The following is a 25,423-nucleotide window of genomic DNA, read 5'->3' as shown; positions in this document are numbered from 1 at the left end:
TACTACTATTTTATCTGTGTGGATTTCCTAAATGATGTCTTACAAAAGACAGTCAAGTTCCATGGATGGTTTATCTAGCACTGCTGATTTTGTTCCTTCATGGACGAATTTTGTTTTTCAAAGAAAGGTGATTAGCAAGTAACACTAGAAAATAGCAGAGGCTCCATGATCAATGTGGCTGGCTGAAAGTAACTGAAAGTTGGAGACAGCTTTTAAAGGGCCATTTAGCCATGATTTCTCTTTCCAGATGATGTTAATTTACTTTGATAACCAGTCTATAGAGCAGGAACATTGGAAACGAGTAGGAAGTCATTTTGAACCTAAAGTGATTACGAGCTAGCCAGGAGTCGAACCTAGAATCTTCTGATCCGTAGTCAGACGCGTTATCCATTGCGCCACTAGCCCTACGTGAGCTCTGGCATGAGCATGTTTGTCGCAGCATTGCATGCAAACCTGGGTGTTTCTTTGTCGTGTAGAGAACGCCGCTCAAAATCGGGAAATATGGGGCCTGACGCAGGAAAATATTGGCTGGAGTTGTCCAGTTTCAAACTATGCTAAGAAAGGCCGAGGCTGGAGTACATTACAACATATAAGAAAGTAAGCTCCCCACTGCTGCCGTGACCCGGATTCGAACCGGGGTTGCTGCGACCACAACGCAGAGTACTAACCACTATACGATCACGGCTGCTTGTCTTTTGAAGTAACTGGTTCTAACCATAATATATTTGGAGCTCTTGATCTCAAACCTACTACTATTTTATCTGTGTGGATTTCCTAAATGATGTCTTACAAAAGACAGTCAAGTTCCATGGATGGTTTATCTAGCACTGCTGATTTTGTTCCTTCATGGACGAATTTTGTTTTTCAAAGAAAGGTGATTAGCAAGTAACACTAGAAAATAGCAGAGGCTCCATGATCAATGTGGCTGGCTGAAAGTGACTGGTTGGAGACAGCTTTTAAAGGGCCATTTAGCCATGATTTGTCTCTTTCCAGATGATGTTAATTTACTTTGATAACCAGTCTATAGAGCAGGAACATTGGAAACGAGTAGGAAGTCATTTTGAACCTAAAGTGCTTACGAGCTAGCCAGGAGTCGAACCTAGAATCTTCTGATCCGTAGTCAGACGCGTTATCCATTGCGCCACTAGCCCTACGTGAGCTCTGGCATGAGCATGTTTCTCGCAGCATTGCATGCAAACCTGGGTGTTTTTTTGTCGTGTAGAGAACGCCGCTCAAAATCGAGAAATATGGGGCCTGACGCAGGAAAATATTGGCTGGAGTTGTCCAGTTTCAAACTATGCTAAGAAAGGCCGAGGCTGGAGTACATTACAACATATAAGAAAGTAAGCTCCCCGCTGCTGCCGTGACCCAGATTCGAACCGGGGTTGCTGGGGCCACAACGCAGAGTACTAACCACTATACGATCACGGCTGCTTGTCTTTTGAAGTAACTGGTTCTAACCATAATATATTTGGAGCTCTTGATCTCAAACCTACTACTATTTTATCTGTGTGGATTTCCTAAATGATGTCTTACAAAAGACAGTCAAGTTTCATGGATGGTTTATCTAGCACTGCTGATTTTGTTCCTTCATGGACGAATTTTGTTTTTCAAAGAAAGGTGATTAGCAAATAACACTAAAAAATAGCAGAGGCTTCATGATCAATGTGGCTGGCTGAAAGTGACTGAAAGTTGGAGACTGCTTTTAGCAGATTTTAAAGGGCCATTTAGCCATGATTTGTCTCTTTCCAGATGATGTTAATTTACTTTGATAACCAGTCTATAGAGCAGGAACATTGGAAACGAGTAGGAAGTCATTTTGAACCTAAAGTGATTACGAGCTAGCCAGGAGTCGAACCTAGAATCTTCTGATTCGTAGTCAGACGCGTTATCCATTGCGCCACTAGCCCTACATGAGCTCTGGCATGAGCATGTTTCTCGCAGCATTGCATGCAAACCTGGGTGTTTTTTTGTCGTGTAGAGAACGCCGCTCAAAATCGGGAAATATGGGGCCTGACGCAGGAAAATATTGGCTGGAGTTGTCCAGTTTCAAACTATGCTAAGAAAGGCCGAGGCTGGAGTACATTACAACATATAAGAAAGTAAGCTCCCCACTGCTGCCGTGACCCGGATTCGAACCAGGGTTGCTGCGACCACAACGCAGAGTACTAACCACTATACGATCACGGCTGCTTGTCTTTTGAAGTAACTGGTTCTAACCATAATATATTTGGAGCTCTTGATCTCAAACCTACTACTATTTTATCTGTGTGGATTTCCTAAATGATGTCTTACAAAAGACAGTCAAGTTCCATGGATGGTTTATCTAGCACTGCTGATTTTGTTCCTTCATGGACGAATTTTGTTTTTCAAAGAAAGGTGATTAGCAAATAACACTAAAAAATAGCAGAGGCTTCATGATCAATGTGGCTGGCTGAAAGTGACTGAAAGTTGGAGACAGCTTTTAGCAGATTTTAAAGGGCCATTTAGCCATGATTTGTCTCTTTCCAGATGATGTTAATTTACTTTGATAACCAGTCTATAGAGCAGGAACATTGGAAACGAGTAGGAAGTCATTTTGAACCTAAAGTGATTACGAGCTAGCCAGGAGTCGAACCTAGAATCTTCTGATCCGTAGTCAGACGCGTTATCCATTGCGCCACTAGCCCTACGTGAGCTCTGGCATGAGCATGTTTCTCGCAGCATTGCATGCAAACCTGGGTGTTTTTTTGTCGTGTAGAGAACGCCGCTCAAAATCGAGAAATATGGGGCCTGACGCAGGAAAATATTGGCTGGAGTTGTCCAGTTTCAAACTATGCTAAGAAAGGCCGAGGCTGGAGTACATTACAACATATAAGAAAGTAAGCTCCCCACTGCTGCCGTGACCCGGATTCGAACCGGGGTTGCTGCGACCACAACGCAGAGTACTAACCACTATACGATCACGGCTGCTTGTCTTTTGAAGTAACTGGTTCTAACCATAATATATTTGGAGCTCTTGATCTCAAACCTACTACTATTTTATCTGTGTGGATTTCCTAAATGATGTCTTACAAAAGACAGTCAAGTTCCATGGATGGTTTATCTAGCACTGCTGATTTTGTTCCTTCATGGACGAATTTTGTTTTTCAAAGAAAGGTGATTAGCAAATAACACTAAAAAATAGCAGGGGCTTCATGATCAATGTGGCTGGCTGAAAGTGACTGAAAGTTGGAGACAGCTTTTAGCAGATTTTAAAGGGCCATTTAGCCATGATTTGTCTCTTTCCAGATGATGTTAATTTACTTTGATAACCAGTCTATAGAGCAGGAACATTGGAAACGAGTAGGAAGTCATTTTGAACCTAAAGTGATTACGAGCTAGCCAGGAGTCGAACCTAGAATCTTCTGATCCGTAGTCAGACGCGTTATCCATTGCGCCACTAGCCCTACGTGAGCTCTGGCATGAGCATGTTTCTCGCAGCATTGCATGCAAACCTGGGTGTTTTTTTGTCGTGTAGAGAACGCCGCTCAAAATCGAGAAATATGGGGCCTGACGCAGGAAAATATTGGCTGGAGTTGTCCAGTTTCAAACTATGCTAAGAAAGGCCGAGGCTGGAGTACATTACAACATATAAGAAAGTAAGCTCCCCACTGCTGCCGTGACCCGGATTCGAACCGGGGTTGCTGCGACCACAACGCAGAGTACTAACCACTATACGATCACGGCTGCTTGTCTTTTGAAGTAACTGGTTCTAACCATAATATATTTGGAGCTCTTGATCTCAAACCTACTACTATTTTATCTGTGTGGATTTCCTAAATGATGTCTTACAAAAGACAGTCAAGTTCCATGGATGGTTTATCTAGCACTGCTGATTTTGTTCCTTCATGGACGAATTTTGTTTTTCAAAGAAAGGTGATTAGCAAGTAACACTAGAAAATAGCAGAGGCTCCATGATCAATGTGGCTGGCTGAAAGTAACTGAAAGTTGGAGACAGCTTTTAAAGGGCCATTTAGCCATGATTTCTCTTTCCAGATGATGTTAATTTACTTTGATAACCAGTCTATAGAGCAGGAACATTGGAAACGAGTAGGAAGTCATTTTGAACCTAAAGTGATTACGAGCTAGCCAGGAGTCGAACCTAGAATCTTCTGATCCGTAGTCAGACGCGTTATCCATTGCGCCACTAGCCCTACGTGAGCTCTGGCATGAGCATGTTTGTCGCAGCATTGCATGCAAACCTGGGTGTTTCTTTGTCGTGTAGAGAACGCCGCTCAAAATCGGGAAATATGGGGCCTGACGCAGGAAAATATTGGCTGGAGTTGTCCAGTTTCAAACTATGCTAAGAAAGGCCGAGGCTGGAGTACATTACAACATATAAGAAAGTAAGCTCCCCACTGCTGCCGTGACCCGGATTCGAACCGGGGTTGCTGCGACCACAACGCAGAGTACTAACCACTATACGATCACGGCTGCTTGTCTTTTGAAGTAACTGGTTCTAACCATAATATATTTGGAGCTCTTGATCTCAAACCTACTACTATTTTATCTGTGTGGATTTCCTAAATGATGTCTTACAAAAGACAGTCAAGTTCCATGGATGGTTTATCTAGCACTGCTGATTTTGTTCCTTCATGGACGAATTTTGTTTTTCAAAGAAAGGTGATTAGCAAGTAACACTAGAAAATAGCAGAGGCTCCATGATCAATGTGGCTGGCTGAAAGTGACTGGTTGGAGACAGCTTTTAAAGGGCCATTTAGCCATGATTTGTCTCTTTCCAGATGATGTTAATTTACTTTGATAACCAGTCTATAGAGCAGGAACATTGGAAACGAGTAGGAAGTCATTTTGAACCTAAAGTGATTACGAGCTAGCCAGGAGTCGAACCTAGAATCTTCTGATCCGTAGTCAGACGCGTTATCCATTGCGCCACTAGCCCTACGTGAGCTCTGGCATGAGCATGTTTCTCGCAGCATTGCATGCAAACCTGGGTGTTTTTTTGTCGTGTAGAGAACGCCGCTCAAAATCGAGAAATATGGGGCCTGACGCAGGAAAATATTGGCTGGAGTTGTCCAGTTTCAAACTATGCTAAGAAAGGCCGAGGCTGGAGTACATTACAACATATAAGAAAGTAAGCTCCCCACTGCTGCCGTGACCCGGATTCGAACCGGGGTTGCTGCGACCACAACGCAGAGTACTAACCACTATACGATCACGGCTGCTTGTCTTTTGAAGTAACTGGTTCTAACCATAATATATTTGGAGCTCTTGATCTCAAACCTACTACTATTTTATCTGTGTGGATTTCCTAAATGATGTCTTACAAAAGACAGTCAAGTTCCATGGATGGTTTATCTAGCACTGCTGATTTTGTTCCTTCATGGACGAATTTTGTTTTTCAAAGAAAGGTGATTAGCAAATAACACTAGAAAATAGCAGAGGCTCCATGATCAATGTGGCTGGCTGAAAGTGACTGAAAGTTGGGGACAGCTTTTAGCAGATTTTAAAGGGCCATTTAGCCATGATTTGTCTCTTTCCAGATGATGTTAATTTACTTTGATAACCAGTCTATAGAGCAGGAACATTGGAAACGAGTAGGAAGTCATTTTGAACCTAAAGTGATTACGAGCTAGCCAGGAGTCGAACCTAGAATCTTCTGATCCGTAGTCAGACGCGTTATCCATTGCGCCACTAGCCCTACGTGAGCTCTGGCATGAGCATGTTTCTCGCAGCATTGCATGCAAACCTGGGTGTTTTTTTGTCGTGTAGAGAACGCCGCTCAAAATCGGGAAATATGGGGCCTGACGCAGAAAAATATTGGCTGGAGTTGTCCAGTTTCAAACTATGCTAAGAAAGGCCGAGGCTGGAGTACATTACAACATATAAGAAAGTAAGCTCCCCACTGCTGCCGTGACCCGGATTCGAACCGGGGTTGCTGCGACCACAACGCAGAGTACTAACCACTATACGATCACGGCTGCTTGTCTTTTGAAGTAACTGGTTCTAACCATAATATATTTGGAGCTCTTGATCTCAAACCTACTACTATTTTATCTGTGTGGATTTCCTAAATGATGTCTTACAAAAGACAGTCAAGTTCCATGGATGGTTTATCTAGCACTGCTGATTTTGTTCCTTCATGGACGAATTTTGTTTTTCAAAGAAAGGTGATTAGCAAGTAACACTAGAAAATAGCAGAGGCTCCATGATCAATGTGGCTGGCTGAAAGTGACTGAAAGTTGGAGACAGCTTTTAGCAGATTTTAAAGGGCCATTTAGCCATGATTTGTCTCTTTCCAGATGATGTTAATTTACTTTGATAACCAGTCTATAGAGCAGGAACATTGGAAACGAGTAGGAAGTCATTTTGAACCTAAAGTGATTACGAGCTAGCCAGGAGTCGAACCTAGAATCTTCTGATCCGTAGTCAGACGCGTTATCCATTGCGCCACTAGCCCTACGTGAGCTCTGGCATGAGCATGTTTCTCGCAGCATTGCATGCAAACCTGGGTGTTTTTTTGTCGTGTAGAGAACGCCGCTCAAAATCGGGAAATATGGGGCCTGACGCAGGAAAATATTGGCTGGAGTTGTCCAGTTTCAAACTATGCTAAGAAAGGCCGAGGCTGGAGTACATTACAACATATAAGAAAGTAAGCTCCCCACTGCTGCCGTGACCCGGATTTGAACCGGAGTTGCTGCGACCACAACGCAGAGTACTAACCACTATACGATCACGGCTGCTTGTCTTTTGAAGTAACTGGTTCTAACCATAATATATTTGGAGCTCTTGATCTCAAACCTACTACTATTTTATCTGTGTGGATTTCCTAAATGATGTCTTACAAAAGACAGTCAAGTTCCATGGATGGTTTATCTAGCACTGCTGATTTTGTTCCTTCATGGACGAATTTTGTTTTTCAAAGAAAGGTGATTAGCAAGTAACACTAGAAAATAGCAGAGGCTCCATGATCAATGTGGCTGGCTGAAAGTGACTGGTTGGAGACAGCTTTTAAAGGGCCATTTAGCCATGATTTGTCTCTTTCCAGATGATGTTAATTTACTTTGATAACCAGTCTATAGAGCAGGAACATTGGAAACGAGTAGGAAGTCATTTTGAACCTAAAGTGCTTACGAGCTAGCCAGGAGTCGAACCTAGAATCTTCTGATCCGTAGTCAGACGCGTTATCCATTGCGCCACTAGCCCTACGTGAGCTCTGGCATGAGCATGTTTCTCGCAGCATTGCATGCAAACCTGGGTGTTTTTTTGTCGTGTAGAGAACGCCGCTCAAAATCGAGAAATATGGGGCCTGACGCAGGAAAATATTGGCTGGAGTTGTCCAGTTTCAAACTATGCTAAGAAAGGCCGAGGCTGGAGTACATTACAACATATAAGAAAGTAAGCTCCCCGCTGCTGCCGTGACCCAGATTCGAACCGGGGTTGCTGGGGCCACAACGCAGAGTACTAACCACTATACGATCACGGCTGCTTGTCTTTTGAAGTAACTGGTTCTAACCATAATATATTTGGAGCTCTTGATCTCAAACCTACTACTATTTTATCTGTGTGGATTTCCTAAATGATGTCTTACAAAAGACAGTCAAGTTCCATGGATGGTTTATCTAGCACTGCTGATTTTGTTCCTTCATGGACGAATTTTGTTTTTCAAAGAAAGGTGATTAGCAAGTAACACTAGAAAATAGCAGAGGCTCCATGATCAATGTGGCTGGCTGAAAGTAACTGAAAGTTGGAGACAGCTTTTAAAGGGCCATTTAGCCATGATTTCTCTTTCCAGATGATGTTAATTTACTTTGATAACCAGTCTATAGAGCAGGAACATTGGAAACGAGTAGGAAGTCATTTTGAACCTAAAGTGATTACGAGCTAGCCAGGAGTCGAACCTAGAATCTTCTGATCCGTAGTCAGACGCGTTATCCATTGCGCCACTAGCCCTACGTGAGCTCTGGCATGAGCATGTTTGTCGCAGCATTGCATGCAAACCTGGGTGTTTCTTTGTCGTGTAGAGAACGCCGCTCAAAATCGGGAAATATGGGGCCTGACGCAGGAAAATATTGGCTGGAGTTGTCCAGTTTCAAACTATGCTAAGAAAGGCCGAGGCTGGAGTACATTACAACATATAAGAAAGTAAGCTCCCCACTGCTGCCGTGACCCGGATTCGAACCGGGGTTGCTGCGACCACAACGCAGAGTACTAACCACTATACGATCACGGCTGCTTGTCTTTTGAAGTAACTGGTTCTAACCATAATATATTTGGAGCTCTTGATCTCAAACCTACTACTATTTTATCTGTGTGGATTTCCTAAATGATGTCTTACAAAAGACAGTCAAGTTCCATGGATGGTTTATCTAGCACTGCTGATTTTGTTCCTTCATGGACGAATTTTGTTTTTCAAAGAAAGGTGATTAGCAAGTAACACTAGAAAATAGCAGAGGCTCCATGATCAATGTGGCTGGCTGAAAGTAACTGAAAGTTGGAGACAGCTTTTAGCAGATTTTAAAGGGCCATTTAGCCATGATTTGTCTTTTTCCAGATGATGTTAATTTACTTTGATAACCAGTCTATAGAGCAGGAACATTGGAAACGAGTAGGAAGTCATTTTGAACCTAAAGTGATTACGAGCTAGCCAGGAGTCGAACCTAGAATCTTCTGATCCGTAGTCAGACGCGTTATCCATTGCGCCACTAGCCCTACGTGAGCTCTGGCATGAGCATGTTTGTCGCAGCATTGCATGCAAACCTGGGTGTTTCTTTGTCGTGTAGAGAACGCCGCTCAAAATCGGGAAATATGGGGCCTGACGCAGGAAAATATTGGCTGGAGTTGTCCAGTTTCAAACTATGCTAAGAAAGGCCGAGGCTGGAGTACATTACAACATATAAGAAAGTAAGCTCCCCACTGCTGCCGTGACCCGGATTCGAACCGGGGTTGCTGCGACCACAACGCAGAGTACTAACCACTATACGATCACGGCTGCTTGTCTTTTGAAGTAACTGGTTCTAACCATAATATATTTGGAGCTCTTGATCTCAAACCTACTACTATTTTATCTGTGTGGATTTCCTAAATGATGTCTTACAAAAGACAGTCAAGTTCCATGGATGGTTTATCTAGCACTGCTGATTTTGTTCCTTCATGGACGAATTTTGTTTTTCAAAGAAAGGTGATTAGCAAGTAACACTAGAAAATAGCAGAGGCTCCATGATCAATGTGGCTGGCTGAAAGTAACTGAAAGTTGGAGACAGCTTTTAAAGGGCCATTTAGCCATGATTTCTCTTTCCAGATGATGTTAATTTACTTTGATAACCAGTCTATAGAGCAGGAACATTGGAAACGAGTAGGAAGTCATTTTGAACCTAAAGTGATTACGAGCTAGCCAGGAGTCGAACCTAGAATCTTCTGATCCGTAGTCAGACGCGTTATCCATTGCGCCACTAGCCCTACGTGAGCTCTGGCATGAGCATGTTTGTCGCAGCATTGCATGCAAACCTGGGTGTTTCTTTGTCGTGTAGAGAACGCCGCTCAAAATCGGGAAATATGGGGCCTGACGCAGGAAAATATTGGCTGGAGTTGTCCAGTTTCAAACTATGCTAAGAAAGGCCGAGGCTGGAGTACATTACAACATATAAGAAAGTAAGCTCCCCACTGCTGCCGTGACCCGGATTCGAACCGGGGTTGCTGCGACCACAACGCAGAGTACTAACCACTATACGATCACGGCTGCTTGTCTTTTGAAGTAACTGGTTCTAACCATAATATATTTGGAGCTCTTGATCTCAAACCTACTACTATTTTATCTGTGTGGATTTCCTAAATGATGTCTTACAAAAGACAGTCAAGTTCCATGGATGGTTTATCTAGCACTGCTGATTTTGTTCCTTCATGGACGAATTTTGTTTTTCAAAGAAAGGTGATTAGCAAGTAACACTAGAAAATAGCAGAGGCTCCATGATCAATGTGGCTGGCTGAAAGTAACTGAAAGTTGGAGACAGCTTTTAGCAGATTTTAAAGGGCCATTTAGCCATGATTTGTCTTTTTCCAGATGATGTTAATTTACTTTGATAACCAGTCTATAGAGCAGGAACATTGGAAACGAGTAGGAAGTCATTTTGAACCTAAAGTGATTACGAGCTAGCCAGGAGTCGAACCTAGAATCTTCTGATCCGTAGTCAGACGCGTTATCCATTGCGCCACTAGCCCTACGTGAGCTCTGGCATGAGCATGTTTGTCGCAGCATTGCATGCAAACCTGGGTGTTTCTTTGTCGTGTAGAGAACGCCGCTCAAAATCGGGAAATATGGGGCCTGACGCAGGAAAATATTGGCTGGAGTTGTCCAGTTTCAAACTATGCTAAGAAAGGCCGAGGCTGGAGTACATTACAACATATAAGAAAGTAAGCTCCCCACTGCTGCCGTGACCCGGATTCGAACCGGGGTTGCTGCGACCACAACGCAGAGTACTAACCACTATACGATCACGGCTGCTTGTCTTTTGAAGTAACTGGTTCTAACCATAATATATTTGGAGCTCTTGATCTCAAACCTACTACTATTTTATCTGTGTGGATTTCCTAAATGATGTCTTACAAAAGACAGTCAAGTTCCATGGATGGTTTATCTAGCACTGCTGATTTTGTTCCTTCATGGACGAATTTTGTTTTTCAAAGAAAGGTGATTAGCAAGTAACACTAGAAAATAGCAGAGGCTCCATGATCAATGTGGCTGGCTGAAAGTGACTGGTTGGAGACAGCTTTTAAAGGGCCATTTAGCCATGATTTGTCTCTTTCCAGATGATGTTAATTTACTTTGATAACCAGTCTATAGAGCAGGAACATTGGAAACGAGTAGGAAGTCATTTTGAACCTAAAGTGATTACAAGCTAGCCAGGAGTCGAACCTAGAATCTTCTGATCCGTAGTCAGACGCGTTATCCATTGCGCCACTAGCCCTACGTGAGCTCTGGCATGAGCATGTTTCTCGCAGCATTGCATGCAAACCTGGGTGTTTTTTTGTCGTGTAGAGAACGCCGCTCAAAATCGAGAAATATGGGGCCTGACGCAGGAAAATATTGGCTGGAGTTGTCCAGTTTCAAACTATGCTAAGAAAGGCCGAGGCTGGAGTACATTACAACATATAAGAAAGTAAGCTCCCCACTGCTGCCGTGACCCGGATTCGAACCGGGGTTGCTGCGACCACAACGCAGAGTACTAACCACTATACGATCACGGCTGCTTGTCTTTTGAAGTAACTGGTTCTAACCATAATATATTTGGAGCTCTTGATCTCAAACCTACTACTATTTTATCTGTGTGGATTTCCTAAATGATGTCTTACAAAAGACAGTCAAGTTCCATGGATGGTTTATCTAGCACTGCTGATTTTGTTCCTTCATGGACGAATTTTGTTTTTCAAAGAAAGGTGATTAGCAAATAACACTAAAAAATAGCAGAGGCTTCATGATCAATGTGGCTGGCTGAAAGTGACTGAAAGTTGGAGACAGCTTTTAGCAGATTTTAAAGGGCCATTTAGCCATGATTTGTCTCTTTCCAGATGATGTTAATTTACTTTGATAACCAGTCTATAGAGCAGGAACATTGGAAACGAGTAGGAAGTCATTTTGAACCTAAAGTGATTACGAGCTAGCCAGGAGTCGAACCTAGAATCTTCTGATCCGTAGTCAGACGCGTTATCCATTGCGCCACTAGCCCTACGTGAGCTCTGGCATGAGCATGTTTCTCGCAGCATTGCATGCAAACCTGGGTGTTTTTTTGTCGTGTAGAGAACGCCGCTCAAAATCGAGAAATATGGGGCCTGACGCAGGAAAATATTGGCTGGAGTTGTCCAGTTTCAAACTATGCTAAGAAAGGCCGAGGCTGGAGTACATTACAACATATAAGAAAGTAAGCTCCCCACTGCTGCCGTGACCCGGATTCGAACCGGGGTTGCTGCGACCACAACGCAGAGTACTAACCACTATACGATCACGGCTGCTTGTCTTTTGAAGTAACTGGTTCTAACCATAATATATTTGGAGCTCTTGATCTCAAACCTACTACTATTTTATCTGTGTGGATTTCCTAAATGATGTCTTACAAAAGACAGTCAAGTTCCATGGATGGTTTATCTAGCACTGCTGATTTTGTTCCTTCATGGACGAATTTTGTTTTTCAAAGAAAGGTGATTAGCAAGTAACACTAGAAAATAGCAGAGGCTCCATGATCAATGTGGCTGGCTGAAAGTGACTGGTTGGAGACAGCTTTTAAAGGGCCATTTAGCCATGATTTGTCTCTTTCCAGATGATGTTAATTTACTTTGATAACCAGTCTATAGAGCAGGAACATTGGAAACGAGTAGGAAGTCATTTTGAACCTAAAGTGCTTACGAGCTAGCCAGGAGTCGAACCTAGAATCTTCTGATCCGTAGTCAGACGCGTTATCCATTGCGCCACTAGCCCTACGTGAGCTCTGGCATGAGCATGTTTCTCGCAGCATTGCATGCAAACCTGGGTGTTTTTTTGTCGTGTAGAGAACGCCGCTCAAAATCGAGAAATATGGGGCCTGACGCAGGAAAATATTGGCTGGAGTTGTCCAGTTTCAAACTATGCTAAGAAAGGCCGAGGCTGGAGTACATTACAACATATAAGAAAGTAAGCTCCCCGCTGCTGCCGTGACCCAGATTCGAACCGGGGTTGCTGGGGCCACAACGCAGAGTACTAACCACTATACGATCACGGCTGCTTGTCTTTTGAAGTAACTGGTTCTAACCATAATATATTTGGAGCTCTTGATCTCAAACCTACTACTATTTTATCTGTGTGGATTTCCTAAATGATGTCTTACAAAAGACAGTCAAGTTTCATGGATGGTTTATCTAGCACTGCTGATTTTGTTCCTTCATGGACGAATTTTGTTTTTCAAAGAAAGGTGATTAGCAAATAACACTAAAAAATAGCAGAGGCTTCATGATCAATGTGGCTGGCTGAAAGTGACTGAAAGTTGGAGACAGCTTTTAGCAGATTTTAAAGGGCCATTTAGCCATGATTTGTCTCTTTCCAGATGATGTTAATTTACTTTGATAACCAGTCTATAGAGCAGGAACATTGGAAACGAGTAGGAAGTCATTTTGAACCTAAAGTGATTACGAGCTAGCCAGGAGTCGAACCTAGAATCTTCTGATCCGTAGTCAGACGCGTTATCCATTGCGCCACTAGCCCTACGTGAGCTCTGGCATGAGCATGTTTCTCGCAGCATTGCATGCAAACCTGGGTGTTTTTTTGTCGTGTAGAGAACGCCGCTCAAAATCGGGAAATATGGGGCCTGACGCAGGAAAATATTGGCTGGAGTTGTCCAGTTTCAAACTATGCTAAGAAAGGCCGAGGCTGGAGTACATTACAACATATAAGAAAGTAAGCTCCCCACTGCTGCCGTGACCCGGATTCGAACCGGGGTTGCTGCGACCACAACGCAGAGTACTAACCACTATACGATCACGGCTGCTTGTCTTTTGAAGTAACTGGTTCTAACCATAATATATTTGGAGCTCTTGATCTCAAACCTACTACTATTTTATCTGTGTGGATTTCCTAAATGATGTCTTACAAAAGACAGTCAAGTTCCATGGATGGTTTATCTAGCACTGCTGATTTTGTTCCTTCATGGACGAATTTTGTTTTTCAAAGAAAGGTGATTAGCAAGTAACACTAGAAAATAGCAGAGGCTCCATGATCAATGTGGCTGGCTGAAAGTGACTGGTTGGAGACAGCTTTTAAAGGGCCATTTAGCCATGATTTGTCTCTTTCCAGATGATGTTAATTTACTTTGATAACCAGTCTATAGAGCAGGAACATTGGAAACGAGTAGGAAGTCATTTTGAACCTAAAGTGCTTACGAGCTAGCCAGGAGTCGAACCTAGAATCTTCTGATCCGTAGTCAGACGCGTTATCCATTGCGCCACTAGCCCTACGTGAGCTCTGGCATGAGCATGTTTCTCGCAGCATTGCATGCAAACCTGGGTGTTTTTTTGTCGTGTAGAGAACGCCGCTCAAAATCGAGAAATATGGGGCCTGACGCAGGAAAATATTGGCTGGAGTTGTCCAGTTTCAAACTATGCTAAGAAAGGCCGAGGCTGGAGTACATTACAACATATAAGAAAGTAAGCTCCCCGCTGCTGCCGTGACCCAGATTCGAACCGGGGTTGCTGGGGCCACAACGCAGAGTACTAACCACTATACGATCACGGCTGCTTGTCTTTTGAAGTAACTGGTTCTAACCATAATATATTTGGAGCTCTTGATCTCAAACCTACTACTATTTTATCTGTGTGGATTTCCTAAATGATGTCTTACAAAAGACAGTCAAGTTTCATGGATGGTTTATCTAGCACTGCTGATTTTGTTCCTTCATGGACGAATTTTGTTTTTCAAAGAAAGGTGATTAGCAAATAACACTAAAAAATAGCAGAGGCTTCATGATCAATGTGGCTGGCTGAAAGTGACTGAAAGTTGGAGACAGCTTTTAGCAGATTTTAAAGGGCCATTTAGCCATGATTTGTCTCTTTCCAGATGATGTTAATTTACTTTGATAACCAGTCTATAGAGCAGGAACATTGGAAACGAGTAGGAAGTCATTTTGAACCTAAAGTGATTACGAGCTAGCCAGGAGTCGAACCTAGAATCTTCTGATTCGTAGTCAGACGCATTATCCATTGCGCCACTAGCCCTACGTGAGCTCTGGCATGAGCATGTTTCTCGCAGCATTGCATGCAAACCTGGGTGTTTTTTTGTCGTGTAGAGAACGCCGCTCAAAATCGGGAAATATGGGGCCTGACGCAGGAAAATATTGGCTGGAGTTGTCCAGTTTCAAACTATGCTAAGAAAGGCCGAGGCTGGAGTACATTACAACATATAAGAAAGTAAGCTCCCCACTGCTGCCGTGACCCGGATTCGAACCGGGGTTGCTGCGACCACAACGCAGAGTACTAACCACTATACGATCACGGCTGCTTGTCTTTTGAAGTAACTGGTTCTAACCATAATATATTTGGAGCTCTTGATCTCAAACCTACTACTATTTTATCTGTGTGGATTTCCTAAATGATGTCTTACAAAAGACAGTCAAGTTCCATGGATGGTTTATCTAGCACTGCTGATTTTGTTCCTTCATGGACGAATTTTGTTTTTCAAAGAAAGGTGATTAGGAAATAACACTAAAAAATAGCAGAGGCTTCATGATCAATGTGGCTGGCTGAAAGTGACTGAAAGTTGGAGACAGCTTTTAGCAGATTTTAAAGGGCCATTTAGCCATGATTTGTCTCTTTCCAGATGATGTTAATTTACTTTGATAACCAGTCTATAGAGCAGGAACATTGGAAACGAGTAGGAAGTCATTTTGAACCTAAAGTGATTACGAGCTAGCCAGGAGTCGAACCTAGAATCTTCTGATCCGTAGTCAGACGCTTTATCCATTGCGCCACTAGCCCTACGTGAGCTCTGGCATGAGCATGTTTCTCGCAGCATTGCATGCAAACCTGGGTGTTTTTTTGTCGTGTAGAGAACGCCGCTCAAAATCGAGAAATATGGGGCCTGACGCAGGAAAATATTGGCTGGAGTTGTCCAGTTTCAAACTATGCTAAGAAAGGCCGAGGCTGGAGTACATTACAACATATAAGAAAGTAAGCTCCCCACTGCTGCCGTGACCCGGATTCGAACCGGGGTTGCTGCGACCACAACGCAGAGTACTAACCACTATACGATCACGGCTGCTTGTCTTTTGAAGTAACTGGTTCTAACCATAATATATTTGGAGCTCTTGATCTCAAACCTACTACTATTTTATCTGTGTGGATTTCCTAAATGATGTCTTACAAAAGACAGTCAAGTTCCATGGATGGTTTATCTAGCACTGCTGATTTTGTTCCTTCATGGACGAATTTTGTTTTTCAAAGAAAGGTGATTAGCAAGTAACACTAGAAAATAGCAGAGGCTCCATGATCAATGTGGCTGGCTGAAAGTGACTGGTTGGAGACAGCTTTTAAAGGGCCATTTAGCCATGATTTGTCTCTTTCCAGATGATGTTAATTTGCTTTGATAACCAGTCTATAGAGCAGGAACATTGGAAACGAGTAGGAAGTCATTTTGAACCTAAAGTGATTACGAGCTAGCCAGGAGTCGAACCTAGAATCTTCTGATCCGTAGTCAGACGCGTTATCCATTGCGCCACTAGCACTACGTGAGCTCTGGCATGAGCATGTTTCTCGCAGCATTGCATGCAAACCTGGGTGTTTTTTTGTCGTGTAGAGAACGCCGCTCAAAATCGAGAAATATGGTGCCTGACGCAGGAAAATATTGGCTGGAGTTGTCCAGTTTCAAACTATGCTAAGAAAGGCCGAGGCTGGAGTACATTACAACATATAAGAAAGTAAGCTCCCCGCTGCTGCCGTGACCCAGATTCGAACCGGGGTTGCTGCGACCACAACGCAGAGTACTAACCACTATACGATCACGGCTGCTTGTCTTTTGAAGTAACTGGTTCTAACCATAATATATTTGGAGCTCTTGATCTCAAACCTACTACTATTTTATCTGTGTGGATTTCCTAAATGATGTCTTACAAAAGACAGTCAAGTTTCATGGATGGTTTATCTAGCACTGCTGATTTTGTTCCTTCATGGACGAATTTTGTTTTTCAAAGAAAGGTGATTAGCAAATAACACTAAAAAATAGCAGAGGCTTCATGATCAATGTGGCTGGCTGAAAGTGACTGAAAGTTGGAGACAGCTTTTAGCAGATTTTAAAGGGCCATTTAGCCATGATTTGTCTCTTTCCAGATGATGTTAATTTACTTTGATAACCAGTCTATAGAGCAGGAACATTGGAAACGAGTAGGAAGTCATTTTGAACCTAAAGTGATTACGAGCTAGCCAGGAGTCCAACCTAGAATCTTCTGATCCGTAGTCAGACGCGTTATCCATTGCGCCACTAGCCCTACGTGAGCTCTGGCATGAGCATGTTTCTCGCAGCATTGCATGCAAACCTGGGTGTTTTTTTGTCGTGTAGAGAACGCCGCTCAAAATCGGGAAATATGGGGCCTGACGCAGGAAAATATTGGCTGGAGTTGTCCAGTTTCAAACTATGCTAAGAAAGGCCGAGGCTGGAGTACATTACAACATATAAGAAAGTAAGCTCCCCACTGCTGCCGTGACCCGGATTCGAACCGGGGTTGCTGCGACCACAACGCAGAGTACTAACCACTATACGATCATGGCTGCTTGTCTTTTGAAGTAACTGGTTCTAACCATAATATATTTGGAGCTCTTGATCTCAAACCTACTACTATTTTATCTGTGTGGATTTCCTAAATGATGTCTTACAAAAGACAGTCAAGTTCCATGGATGGTTTATCTAGCACTGCTGATTTTGTTCCTTCATGGACGAATTTTGTTTTTCAAAGAAAGGTGATTAGTAAATAACACTAAAAAATAGCAGAGGCTTCATGATCAATGTGGCTGGCTGAAAGTGACTGAAAGTTGGAGACAGCTTTTAGCAGATTTTAAAGGGCCATTTAGCCATGATTTGTCTCTTTCCAGATGATGTTAATTTACTTTGATAACCAGTCTATAGAGCAGGAACATTGGAAACGAGTAGGAAGTCATTTTGAACCTAAAGTGATTACGAGCTAGCCAGGAGTCCAACCTAGAATCTTCTGATCCGTAGTCAGACGCCTTATCCATTGCGCCACTAGCCCTACGTGAGCTCTGGCATGAGCATGTTTCTCGCAGCATTGCATGCAAACCTGGGTGTTTTTTTGTCGTGTAGAGAACGCCCCTCAAAATCGGGAAATATGGGGCCTGACGCAGGAAAATATTGGCTGGAGTTGTCCAGTTTCAAACTATGCTAAGAAAGGCCGAGGCTGGAGTACATTACAACATATAAGAAAGTAAGCTCCCCGCTGCTGCCGTGACCCGGATTCGAACCGGGGTTGCTGCGACCACAACGCAGAGTACTAACCACTATACGATCACGGCTGCTTGTCTTTTGAAGTAACTGGTTCTAACCATAATATATTTGGAGCTCTTGATCTCAAACCTACTACTATTTTATCTGTGTGGATTTCCTAAATGATGTCTTACAAAAGACAGTCAAGTTCCATGGATGGTTTATCTAGCACTGCTGATTTTGTTCCTTCATGGACGAATTTTGTTTTTCAAAGAAAGGTGATTAGCAAGTAACACTAGAAAATAGCAGAGGCTCCATGATCAATGTGGCTGGCTGAAAGTGACTGGTTGGAGACAGCTTTTAAAGGGCCATTTAGCCATGATTTGTCTCTTTCCAGATGATGTTAATTTACTTTGATAACCAGTCTATAGAGCAGGAACATTGGAAACGAGTAGGAAGTCATTTTGAACCTAAAGTGATTACGAGCTAGCCAGGAGTCCAACCTAGAATCTTCTGATCCGTAGTCAGACGCGTTATCCATTGCGCCACTAGCCCTACGTGAGCTCTGGCATGAGCATGTTTCTTGCAGCATTGCATGCAAACCTGGGTGTTTTTTTGTCGTGTAGAGAACGCCGCTCAAAATCGGGAAATATGGGGCCTGACGCAGGAAAATATTGGCTGGAGTTGTCCAGTTTCAAACTATGCTAAGAAAGGCCGAGGCTGGAGTACATTACAACATATAAGAAAGTAAGCTCCCCACTGCTGCCGTGACCCGGATTCGAACCTGGGTTGCTGCGACCACAACGCAGAGTACTAACCACTATACGATCACGGCTGCTTGTCTTTTGAAGTAACTGGTTCTAACCATAATATATTTGGAGCTCTTGATCTCAAACCTACTACTATTTTATCTGTGTGGATTTCCTAAATGATGTCTTACAAAAGACAGTCAAGTTCCATGGATGGTTTATCTAGCACTGCTGATTTTGTTCCTTCATGGACGAATTTTGTTTTTCAAAGAAAGGTGATTAGCAAGTAACACTAGAAAATAGCAGAGGCTCCATGATCAATGTGGCTGGCTGGAGACAGCTTTTAAAGGGCCATTTAGCCATGATTTGTCTCTTTCCAGATGATGTTAATTTACTTTGATAACCAGTCTATAGAGCAGGAACATTGGAAACGAGTAGGAAGTCATTTTGAACCTAAAGTGATTACGAGCTAGCCAGGAGTCGAACCTAGAATCTTCTGATCCGTAGTCAGACGCGTTATCCATTGCGCCACTAGCCCTACGTGAGCTCTGGCATGAGCATGTTTCTCGCAGCATTGCATGCAAACCTGGGTGTTTTTTTGTCGTGTAGAGAACGCCGCTCAAAATCGGGAAATATGGGGCCTGACGCAGGAAAATATTGGCTGGAGTTGTCCAGTTTCAAACTATGCTAAGAAAGGCCGAGGCTGGAGTACATTACAACATATAAGAAAGTAAGCTCCCCACTTCTGCCGTGACCCGGATTCGACCGGGGTTGCTGCGACCACAACGCAGAGTACTAACCACTATACGATCACAGCTGTTTGTATTTTGAAGTAACTGGTTCTTATGATAAGATATTTGGAGCTCTGGATTTCAAACCTACTACTATTTTATCTGTGTGGATTTCCTAAATGATGTGTCACAAAAGACAGTCAAGTTCCATGGATTGTTTATCTAGCACTACTGATTTTGTTTCTTCAGGGACACATTTTGTTTTTCAAAGAAACAAGATTAGCAAGTAACACTAGAAAACAGCAGAGTGAGGGTTATGGTTCTGACACAATAATATGATCCATTTCTTTTCAGTATGTTTAGAATTTCACAGTGCATTGTTTTTTTAACATTTATTTGTTATTGAAATAATGGTACGATACAGGTTAGGTAATGCATTACATTACCCTTTTTTTTTTTTTTTAAACACAATTGTGTTCATGTTATGTAATTATTTAAAGTAATCACAGTTCTGCTGTGTTCTGTCTGTTAATGCATGTGAGTAGGAAGCAGTGACCCTGCTGTCAGGACGGAAATGCATGCCACCAGGGTCCAGTGTGACTCTGGCTCAGGCCACTTTGCTGCTCAGCGACCTTAGAGGAGCACAGAGCACCACACTTCTAAAACTGACACAGAAACTACTGAAAAAGCAGGTACACAAACCAATGCACACACATACACACATACAGTAGATATACTTGTAATAGTCAGTGTTCAAAAGTAGGCAAAACTTAAAATATTAACATTAAGAGCTCTTTCTCCTTTTCTTTCAGCTGTGTGTTTTTGGTCAGAGTGTGGTGTTGGATGATGGAAAAATGTGTTTCTCTCCTCCTGGACCCAGCAACATCTACCTCCCTTACCTCAACATACTGGATCAGACCACTTTGCGAATTGGTAAATAAAGGACATGACACTTTTTTTTACACTTTTTGACATTATCGTGGGAACAAGTCACGGCCACGGCTCTGTGAGGCTGTACCTACTTTAGCATTAGCAAGCTAACATGTTCACAATAACAATTTTAACATGCTGATGTTTAATAGGTAATGTCTACCATGTTCACCTTCTGTGTTTAGCATGCTAACAATTGCTAATTAGCACTTGACACAAAAGACCACTTAACACCAAAGTCATCAGGATTCATCTTCTATGTACCTTGAAAATCTGTGCATGATTTCATGGCAATCCATCCAGTAGTTATTGAGATATCTCAGTCTGGACCAAAGTGATCAACTGAGCAACCAACACTGCCATCCCTAGAGCCACGCCGCTAAAAAACACAATCAACATAGTCTGAAATTTAAAATCTCAAAAATGACTCCACCCAAAAAGTATAGAACATACAACAACAGACTCCAGCTCTATGATTGACATATATAATTTTACACTAAACTCACTGAGAACATTCATGATGTCCAACTAACGATTTTTTTCATTATTGATTAATTTGCTGATTATTTTCTCTATTGAATGATCAATTGTTTGGCCTAGAAAATGTCAGAAACTAGTGACAAATGTCGGTTACATTTTCTCAGAGCCCAGATCTTCAAATAGATTGTTTTTTCCGACAAAACAGTCCAAAACACAAAGACATTTAATTTACTATCATAGTAGATTAAGAAAGCCAGCATATATCTGCATCTAAAACTGAAACTAGTGAATCTTTGCAATTTCTACTTTAAAAATTACTTGAATAATTAATCAATTATTAGAATTGTTGCCAAATCATTTTCTGTCAGTTGACTATTCCATTAATTGACTTATTTAATTAATTCATCTTTTGTCAGAAAAGTAGCTTCTCAGCTATAAAGTATTTGCACTGCATGCATGCAAACTCAACACCCAGTTCATTACTCTATCTTGCACTGTTTCTGCAGGTCACATCCTGGAACTTGGCGCCATGCAATTGTCAGTCTCTCCCCAGTCAACACAATCTACTTCCAGGCAGCGTTCACACCAGTCCAGCCAGATTGAGAGAGACTCTCAAGCACCAGTTCCGTCTTTGGACAACCCAACCACCTCCAGTCCTACAAGCGTAGAATGACGCTAATGTGTTGCATTTGGCACTGCTCTCTCCCAGTCCTGTGCCTGTTGAGAGGCATAGCTGGATGCTAAGTGGTATAGGGCCACATGCTTGGTCTGTGTTTTTATTCCTGGGGTGTTTGTTAAAAAGAGCAAGAATGTTGTGGGTAAACTGGTGTATTGACACAATACGTAATAAACTTTGTAAATAAGAACTGAAGTACTGTATTTACTGATAGACTATTACAATTGATATTTATAATATGCAGGATCAATGCTAATAATAACTGGACCTGGAATCTCTGTTATATTTTGATAGGCTGAACAATGTTAATGTAAAGAATGTATACTGTTATGGATATTTCCAATTGTCATTGTTGAGAGTTGAAAATTATTTTGTATATATGTATGTAGTTTTTAATCTTCATATTCTTCATTCTTCAATCTCACAGTATGTTTACCTGCAAGTTGGCAGTAAATGGAGACAAAGGAAGATAACCGTTAAAGTTGGTAATAAACAATTCTTAGACAACTGCAGGGTAAACTGGTCCTATGGAATCCATGACCTCTTTAATATACTTTTGGGTCAAATAAAATCAAATTTTCCACAACATAAAAGAATCCCAACTACATGACAAGCTATGAAAAAGCAACTCATAGATAGATAGTTTACATATATGTTGACAAGTATAAAACAATATTGTGAGTGTTAAAGAATACTCAGGATGAAAGATCAGTTATATTCAAACTGCAGCATGTCAGGTAAGGAATACTGCCCATCTGATATTGTGTGAGAAATTATATGAGCTACACAATGTAATGCTCAAGAGTAAAGCACTAATGGTGTTTATTTAAAGATCAAAAGGTCAATTTACACGTAATGCCATTTAAAACTGTATTACCCCTTTCGAAATCCAATGTTTGTGGGTAGTTTTAAATGACACTTCATGTGATGCAGCTTCACATTATCCCAAAGACTTAATTCCATTCTTCTGTTATGTATAATTATATAGGCCTATGGTGTATAGTCTCTCTTTCACGTCTGTGTACAGGCATCACTGATGCAAACAAATCCTTGCATTGCAGTAGCAGACAATGGGGGTTAGCTGCCATCTAGTGTTAATTCCTGTATTAAAAGATCTGTGAAACAATTTGAGGTTAATTTTGGTGATGGGGTTACATATATGTTAAAATAATTATTAGGAAATGTAGTTGAATGCTTCCCCATACAAAAATCTGATATAAGGCCATATATGAACATATATATTAAATACTGGTACATATAACTTTACATATATGGACATGTTTGAGATTTAGATATTTGTTTTACACCTATATTTAAAGTTATATGTGCAAACATGCAGCAAACATATTTGAAGTCTCATATAAATTCCATTATTTATTTTCCACATATATGGAGAACTTTAAGTGTGAATATTTAGCGTACATACATGCATTTTAGACATATGTTTAAAATGATGTGCAATATATAGTCAATTATTTAATTCAAAAATATGTCGTTAACATTTATATTTTGATGCAAACCAGATTCCACAGATTGTGTGTGTATATATATATATAAATTATTTATGTCTTTATTGTATATATCAATAACGGTAAGACATTTCTTTATTAGGATATTATGTCATTTTGTTTTAGTTTTGTTTGGACCCCAGAAGCAGAGACGGACTCAGGTAAGTAAAAATGAAAACAGTTTATTTTCCAACCAGGAAGCAAAAACGCAGGCATAGTGGCATGGAGCTGGTAGGGAGCTGGTAGGCTCTTGGTGAGGCGAGAATGAACACGAGGCTGGAGCACATGGAATATCTCAGCCACCAGAGAACACGGAAGCTGAGCAACAACAAGGCACCAGGGAACCTGAGTACAGGAAAAAACACAGGTAACTCAAGATGTTACTAGGAAAAATAGTAAGATGCAAAAACACTAGAGAAAGAAAAGAAAGGAAAGGCACTTAATTGATCCCCAAGGGGAAATTAAATTTTTTCACTCTGTTATTTTATACACATAGCACTTTTTTTACACAGGCCCGAAATAAACACACAACACACACAAACAGGACCTATATACATACATTAATGGAGAGATGGGGGTCATCAAAGTTCCCTCTGAGCTCTGGAAACAAGGAGATGGTAAGACATTTGGGTGAGAAAAAAATCTATTCACCTATGTGATTTATGTAATAAGATTGAAATTGATTTTCTAAAACCAGAATCGATATATTTGCTTCATTTGAGTCTATGTGAAGGCAGAAGGAAGTTACCGCTTTCATTGTTGTAGTCTGAGTAATGTGACGTCATATCCGTTCAGTATCCTTCAACCAAAACAAACCGCAGCCGGCCGAAACAAGAAAGAAGAAAACGGTGGAGAGCCCACGTGGATACGAACTGCACCCTCACATTTTAAATCCAAAGTGGTAAACACTACACATCCAGTAAAGTGTGGAAACACTTTGGGTTTTACACATTGGCAGGAAAAGCAGAGCTAGAAATCATGGCTAAAGTAGCATAGTCCCCCAGCTGTGGAAAAACTCCACAGTTATTCCCATACCAAAGAAGGGCACTACCAACGTCCTGAATGACCTCAGGCCTGTGGCTCTCACCTCTCTTGTGATGAAGGCTATGGAGAGGGTCATAACAAAATCACATCATCGAGGCAACAGACTCACAGATGGACCCACTCCAGTTTGCATATCACACAGGCAAAGGGGTGGATGACGCAAAAGCATTCATCATAGACACCATCCACAAACATCTGGAATCCCCCAACACTACAGCCAGACTCCTGTTCGCAGACTTCTCCTCGGCATTCAACACTCTGCAGCCACACATTCTTGCTGAGAAACTCACCACCCGCTTTCACCTAGATGATCGACTAATCCTGTGGATAGTAGACTTTCTCACCAACAGGTCACAGAGAGTGCTGGTCAACAACACCTTCTCTGACATCTCACACACTTCAACTGGTTCCCCGCAGGGCTGTGTCCTCTCACCTCTGCTCTTCATCCCCTACACTGATGACTGCAGGTCCGACCAGCCAAACTGCCACATGGTCAAGTTCGCAGACGACACAGTCCTCCTATCTCTGCTTTCAGGCCCCTCACAGCACCACAGCTCAGCTCTTAATGAGTTTGTGGAGTGGTGTGACAACTCCTGCCTGGAACTGAATGTGACCAAGACCAAGGAGATGGTAGTGACGTTCTCCAACAAGCAGAGATATCTGGCTGCGGCAGTCACCACTACCATCCATGGGAAGCCTGTAGAGACTGTTGTGGAATATAAGTACCTGGGCACAATTTTTGACAACCTACTGAAATTTTCCTCCAACACAGAGGAGATCCTCAGGAAATGCCAGCAGCGACAATATCTCCTGAGGAAGCTCAACTCTTTTGGGGTCAGCAAGGAAATCCTCACAACCTTCTACTACTCCTTCATTGAGAGCATCATGACTTTCTCCATCACCTGCTGGTTCTACTCCATTAGCCTTCAAAATAGAAACCACCTACAGAGCACAGTCAAAGTCTGCTCCAAAATTATTGGACTTCCTCTTAGAGCTCTCTCCACCCTGTGCGAGCAGCAGATGCTAAGGTCAGCTGGCAGGATCTTACAGGACTCCTCACACGTCCTGTTCCCTGCATTTGAGTGGCTCCCATCAGGACGCCGGCTTCGCTGCCCAGGCTGCAGGACACAGAGGAGAAGGGCAACATTTGTCCCCAAGGCTGTCCTGCTCCTCAACTCCCAACCATCCCTGTCCCTCTACTCACCCAACTAATACACATACACACACACAGACTCGCACACTTGCACATGGCTTCGGCCCTGGACTGTTTTTCATTCATCTGTTTTTTGTTTTGCTTTTTACATACATAAGTACCGTATACTGTGTATACTGCACTATTTGCACTATTTTTAAGTATTACTGGTATTAGTATTATATTA

At 42.1% G+C, this 25,423-nt stretch overlaps 1 protein-coding gene, 1 long non-coding RNA gene and 42 other non-coding genes across 51 annotated transcripts in view; 1 reads left to right on the top strand and 43 right to left on the bottom strand.

Annotated features, from left to right (window-relative positions):
• Positions 1 to 21,682, top strand: part of LOC119475743 (cilia- and flagella-associated protein 54-like) — a 65,215-nt gene extending 43,533 nt beyond the window's left edge. For 7 of the 8 annotated variants that reach the window (XM_037748727.1, XM_037748726.1, XM_037748725.1 and 4 more), the window contains 3 exons: positions 19,952 to 20,098; positions 20,219 to 20,339; positions 21,323 to 21,682. In XM_037748727.1, coding sequence (XP_037604655.1) covers positions 19,952 to 20,098; positions 20,219 to 20,339; positions 21,323 to 21,489 — 435 coding nt within the window. In that variant the 3' untranslated portion in view covers positions 21,490 to 21,682. The remainder of the gene's footprint in view (positions 1 to 19,951; positions 20,099 to 20,218; positions 20,340 to 21,322) is intronic. The other variant, XM_037748728.1, reaches the window with a different exon arrangement.
• On the bottom strand, positions 333 to 405 carry trnar-acg. Its single transcript has one exon. It is a non-coding gene; the product is annotated as a tRNA-Arg (tRNA).
• Positions 614 to 685, bottom strand: trnah-gug. Its single transcript has one exon. It is a non-coding gene; the product is annotated as a tRNA-His (tRNA).
• trnar-acg lies at positions 1,079 to 1,151 on the bottom strand. Its single transcript has one exon. It is a non-coding gene; the product is annotated as a tRNA-Arg (tRNA).
• trnar-acg lies at positions 1,838 to 1,910 on the bottom strand. Its single transcript has one exon. It is a non-coding gene; the product is annotated as a tRNA-Arg (tRNA).
• trnah-gug lies at positions 2,119 to 2,190 on the bottom strand. The gene has a single exon. It is a non-coding gene; the product is annotated as a tRNA-His (tRNA).
• On the bottom strand, positions 2,597 to 2,669 carry trnar-acg. The gene has a single exon. It is a non-coding gene; the product is annotated as a tRNA-Arg (tRNA).
• trnah-gug lies at positions 2,878 to 2,949 on the bottom strand. Its single transcript has one exon. It is a non-coding gene; the product is annotated as a tRNA-His (tRNA).
• Positions 3,356 to 3,428, bottom strand: trnar-acg. The gene has a single exon. It is a non-coding gene; the product is annotated as a tRNA-Arg (tRNA).
• On the bottom strand, positions 3,637 to 3,708 carry trnah-gug. The gene has a single exon. It is a non-coding gene; the product is annotated as a tRNA-His (tRNA).
• Positions 4,103 to 4,175, bottom strand: trnar-acg. Its single transcript has one exon. It is a non-coding gene; the product is annotated as a tRNA-Arg (tRNA).
• trnah-gug lies at positions 4,384 to 4,455 on the bottom strand. The gene has a single exon. It is a non-coding gene; the product is annotated as a tRNA-His (tRNA).
• Positions 4,849 to 4,921, bottom strand: trnar-acg. Its single transcript has one exon. It is a non-coding gene; the product is annotated as a tRNA-Arg (tRNA).
• trnah-gug lies at positions 5,130 to 5,201 on the bottom strand. The gene has a single exon. It is a non-coding gene; the product is annotated as a tRNA-His (tRNA).
• On the bottom strand, positions 5,608 to 5,680 carry trnar-acg. The gene has a single exon. It is a non-coding gene; the product is annotated as a tRNA-Arg (tRNA).
• Positions 5,889 to 5,960, bottom strand: trnah-gug. The gene has a single exon. It is a non-coding gene; the product is annotated as a tRNA-His (tRNA).
• trnar-acg lies at positions 6,367 to 6,439 on the bottom strand. Its single transcript has one exon. It is a non-coding gene; the product is annotated as a tRNA-Arg (tRNA).
• Positions 7,113 to 7,185, bottom strand: trnar-acg. Its single transcript has one exon. It is a non-coding gene; the product is annotated as a tRNA-Arg (tRNA).
• Positions 7,860 to 7,932, bottom strand: trnar-acg. Its single transcript has one exon. It is a non-coding gene; the product is annotated as a tRNA-Arg (tRNA).
• On the bottom strand, positions 8,141 to 8,212 carry trnah-gug. Its single transcript has one exon. It is a non-coding gene; the product is annotated as a tRNA-His (tRNA).
• trnar-acg lies at positions 8,619 to 8,691 on the bottom strand. The gene has a single exon. It is a non-coding gene; the product is annotated as a tRNA-Arg (tRNA).
• Positions 8,900 to 8,971, bottom strand: trnah-gug. Its single transcript has one exon. It is a non-coding gene; the product is annotated as a tRNA-His (tRNA).
• On the bottom strand, positions 9,366 to 9,438 carry trnar-acg. The gene has a single exon. It is a non-coding gene; the product is annotated as a tRNA-Arg (tRNA).
• Positions 9,647 to 9,718, bottom strand: trnah-gug. The gene has a single exon. It is a non-coding gene; the product is annotated as a tRNA-His (tRNA).
• Positions 10,125 to 10,197, bottom strand: trnar-acg. Its single transcript has one exon. It is a non-coding gene; the product is annotated as a tRNA-Arg (tRNA).
• trnah-gug lies at positions 10,406 to 10,477 on the bottom strand. Its single transcript has one exon. It is a non-coding gene; the product is annotated as a tRNA-His (tRNA).
• Positions 10,871 to 10,943, bottom strand: trnar-acg. The gene has a single exon. It is a non-coding gene; the product is annotated as a tRNA-Arg (tRNA).
• Positions 11,152 to 11,223, bottom strand: trnah-gug. The gene has a single exon. It is a non-coding gene; the product is annotated as a tRNA-His (tRNA).
• On the bottom strand, positions 11,630 to 11,702 carry trnar-acg. The gene has a single exon. It is a non-coding gene; the product is annotated as a tRNA-Arg (tRNA).
• trnah-gug lies at positions 11,911 to 11,982 on the bottom strand. The gene has a single exon. It is a non-coding gene; the product is annotated as a tRNA-His (tRNA).
• On the bottom strand, positions 12,376 to 12,448 carry trnar-acg. Its single transcript has one exon. It is a non-coding gene; the product is annotated as a tRNA-Arg (tRNA).
• Positions 13,135 to 13,207, bottom strand: trnar-acg. The gene has a single exon. It is a non-coding gene; the product is annotated as a tRNA-Arg (tRNA).
• trnah-gug lies at positions 13,416 to 13,487 on the bottom strand. The gene has a single exon. It is a non-coding gene; the product is annotated as a tRNA-His (tRNA).
• On the bottom strand, positions 13,881 to 13,953 carry trnar-acg. The gene has a single exon. It is a non-coding gene; the product is annotated as a tRNA-Arg (tRNA).
• trnar-acg lies at positions 14,640 to 14,712 on the bottom strand. The gene has a single exon. It is a non-coding gene; the product is annotated as a tRNA-Arg (tRNA).
• trnah-gug lies at positions 14,921 to 14,992 on the bottom strand. The gene has a single exon. It is a non-coding gene; the product is annotated as a tRNA-His (tRNA).
• trnah-gug lies at positions 15,680 to 15,751 on the bottom strand. The gene has a single exon. It is a non-coding gene; the product is annotated as a tRNA-His (tRNA).
• On the bottom strand, positions 16,145 to 16,217 carry trnar-acg. Its single transcript has one exon. It is a non-coding gene; the product is annotated as a tRNA-Arg (tRNA).
• trnar-acg lies at positions 16,904 to 16,976 on the bottom strand. The gene has a single exon. It is a non-coding gene; the product is annotated as a tRNA-Arg (tRNA).
• Positions 17,185 to 17,256, bottom strand: trnah-gug. Its single transcript has one exon. It is a non-coding gene; the product is annotated as a tRNA-His (tRNA).
• On the bottom strand, positions 17,944 to 18,015 carry trnah-gug. Its single transcript has one exon. It is a non-coding gene; the product is annotated as a tRNA-His (tRNA).
• trnar-acg lies at positions 18,409 to 18,481 on the bottom strand. Its single transcript has one exon. It is a non-coding gene; the product is annotated as a tRNA-Arg (tRNA).
• On the bottom strand, positions 19,141 to 19,213 carry trnar-acg. The gene has a single exon. It is a non-coding gene; the product is annotated as a tRNA-Arg (tRNA).
• A 1,517-nt stretch (positions 21,683 to 23,199) lies between the features above and the next one.
• Positions 23,200 to 25,423, bottom strand: part of LOC119476045 — a 10,480-nt gene continuing 8,256 nt past the window's right edge. The window contains exons 3-4 of the long non-coding RNA XR_005203933.1: positions 23,560 to 23,600; positions 23,200 to 23,345 (exon numbers count right to left, since the gene is read on the bottom strand). This is a non-coding gene — a long non-coding RNA (uncharacterized LOC119476045). The remainder of the gene's footprint in view (positions 23,346 to 23,559; positions 23,601 to 25,423) is intronic.

This window comes from Sebastes umbrosus, chromosome 17, assembly GCF_015220745.1.
Source record: "Sebastes umbrosus isolate fSebUmb1 chromosome 17, fSebUmb1.pri, whole genome shotgun sequence".
Taxonomy (NCBI): domain Eukaryota; kingdom Metazoa; phylum Chordata; class Actinopteri; order Perciformes; family Sebastidae; genus Sebastes; species Sebastes umbrosus.
This window is presented reverse-complemented; position numbering and strand designations above follow the sequence as displayed.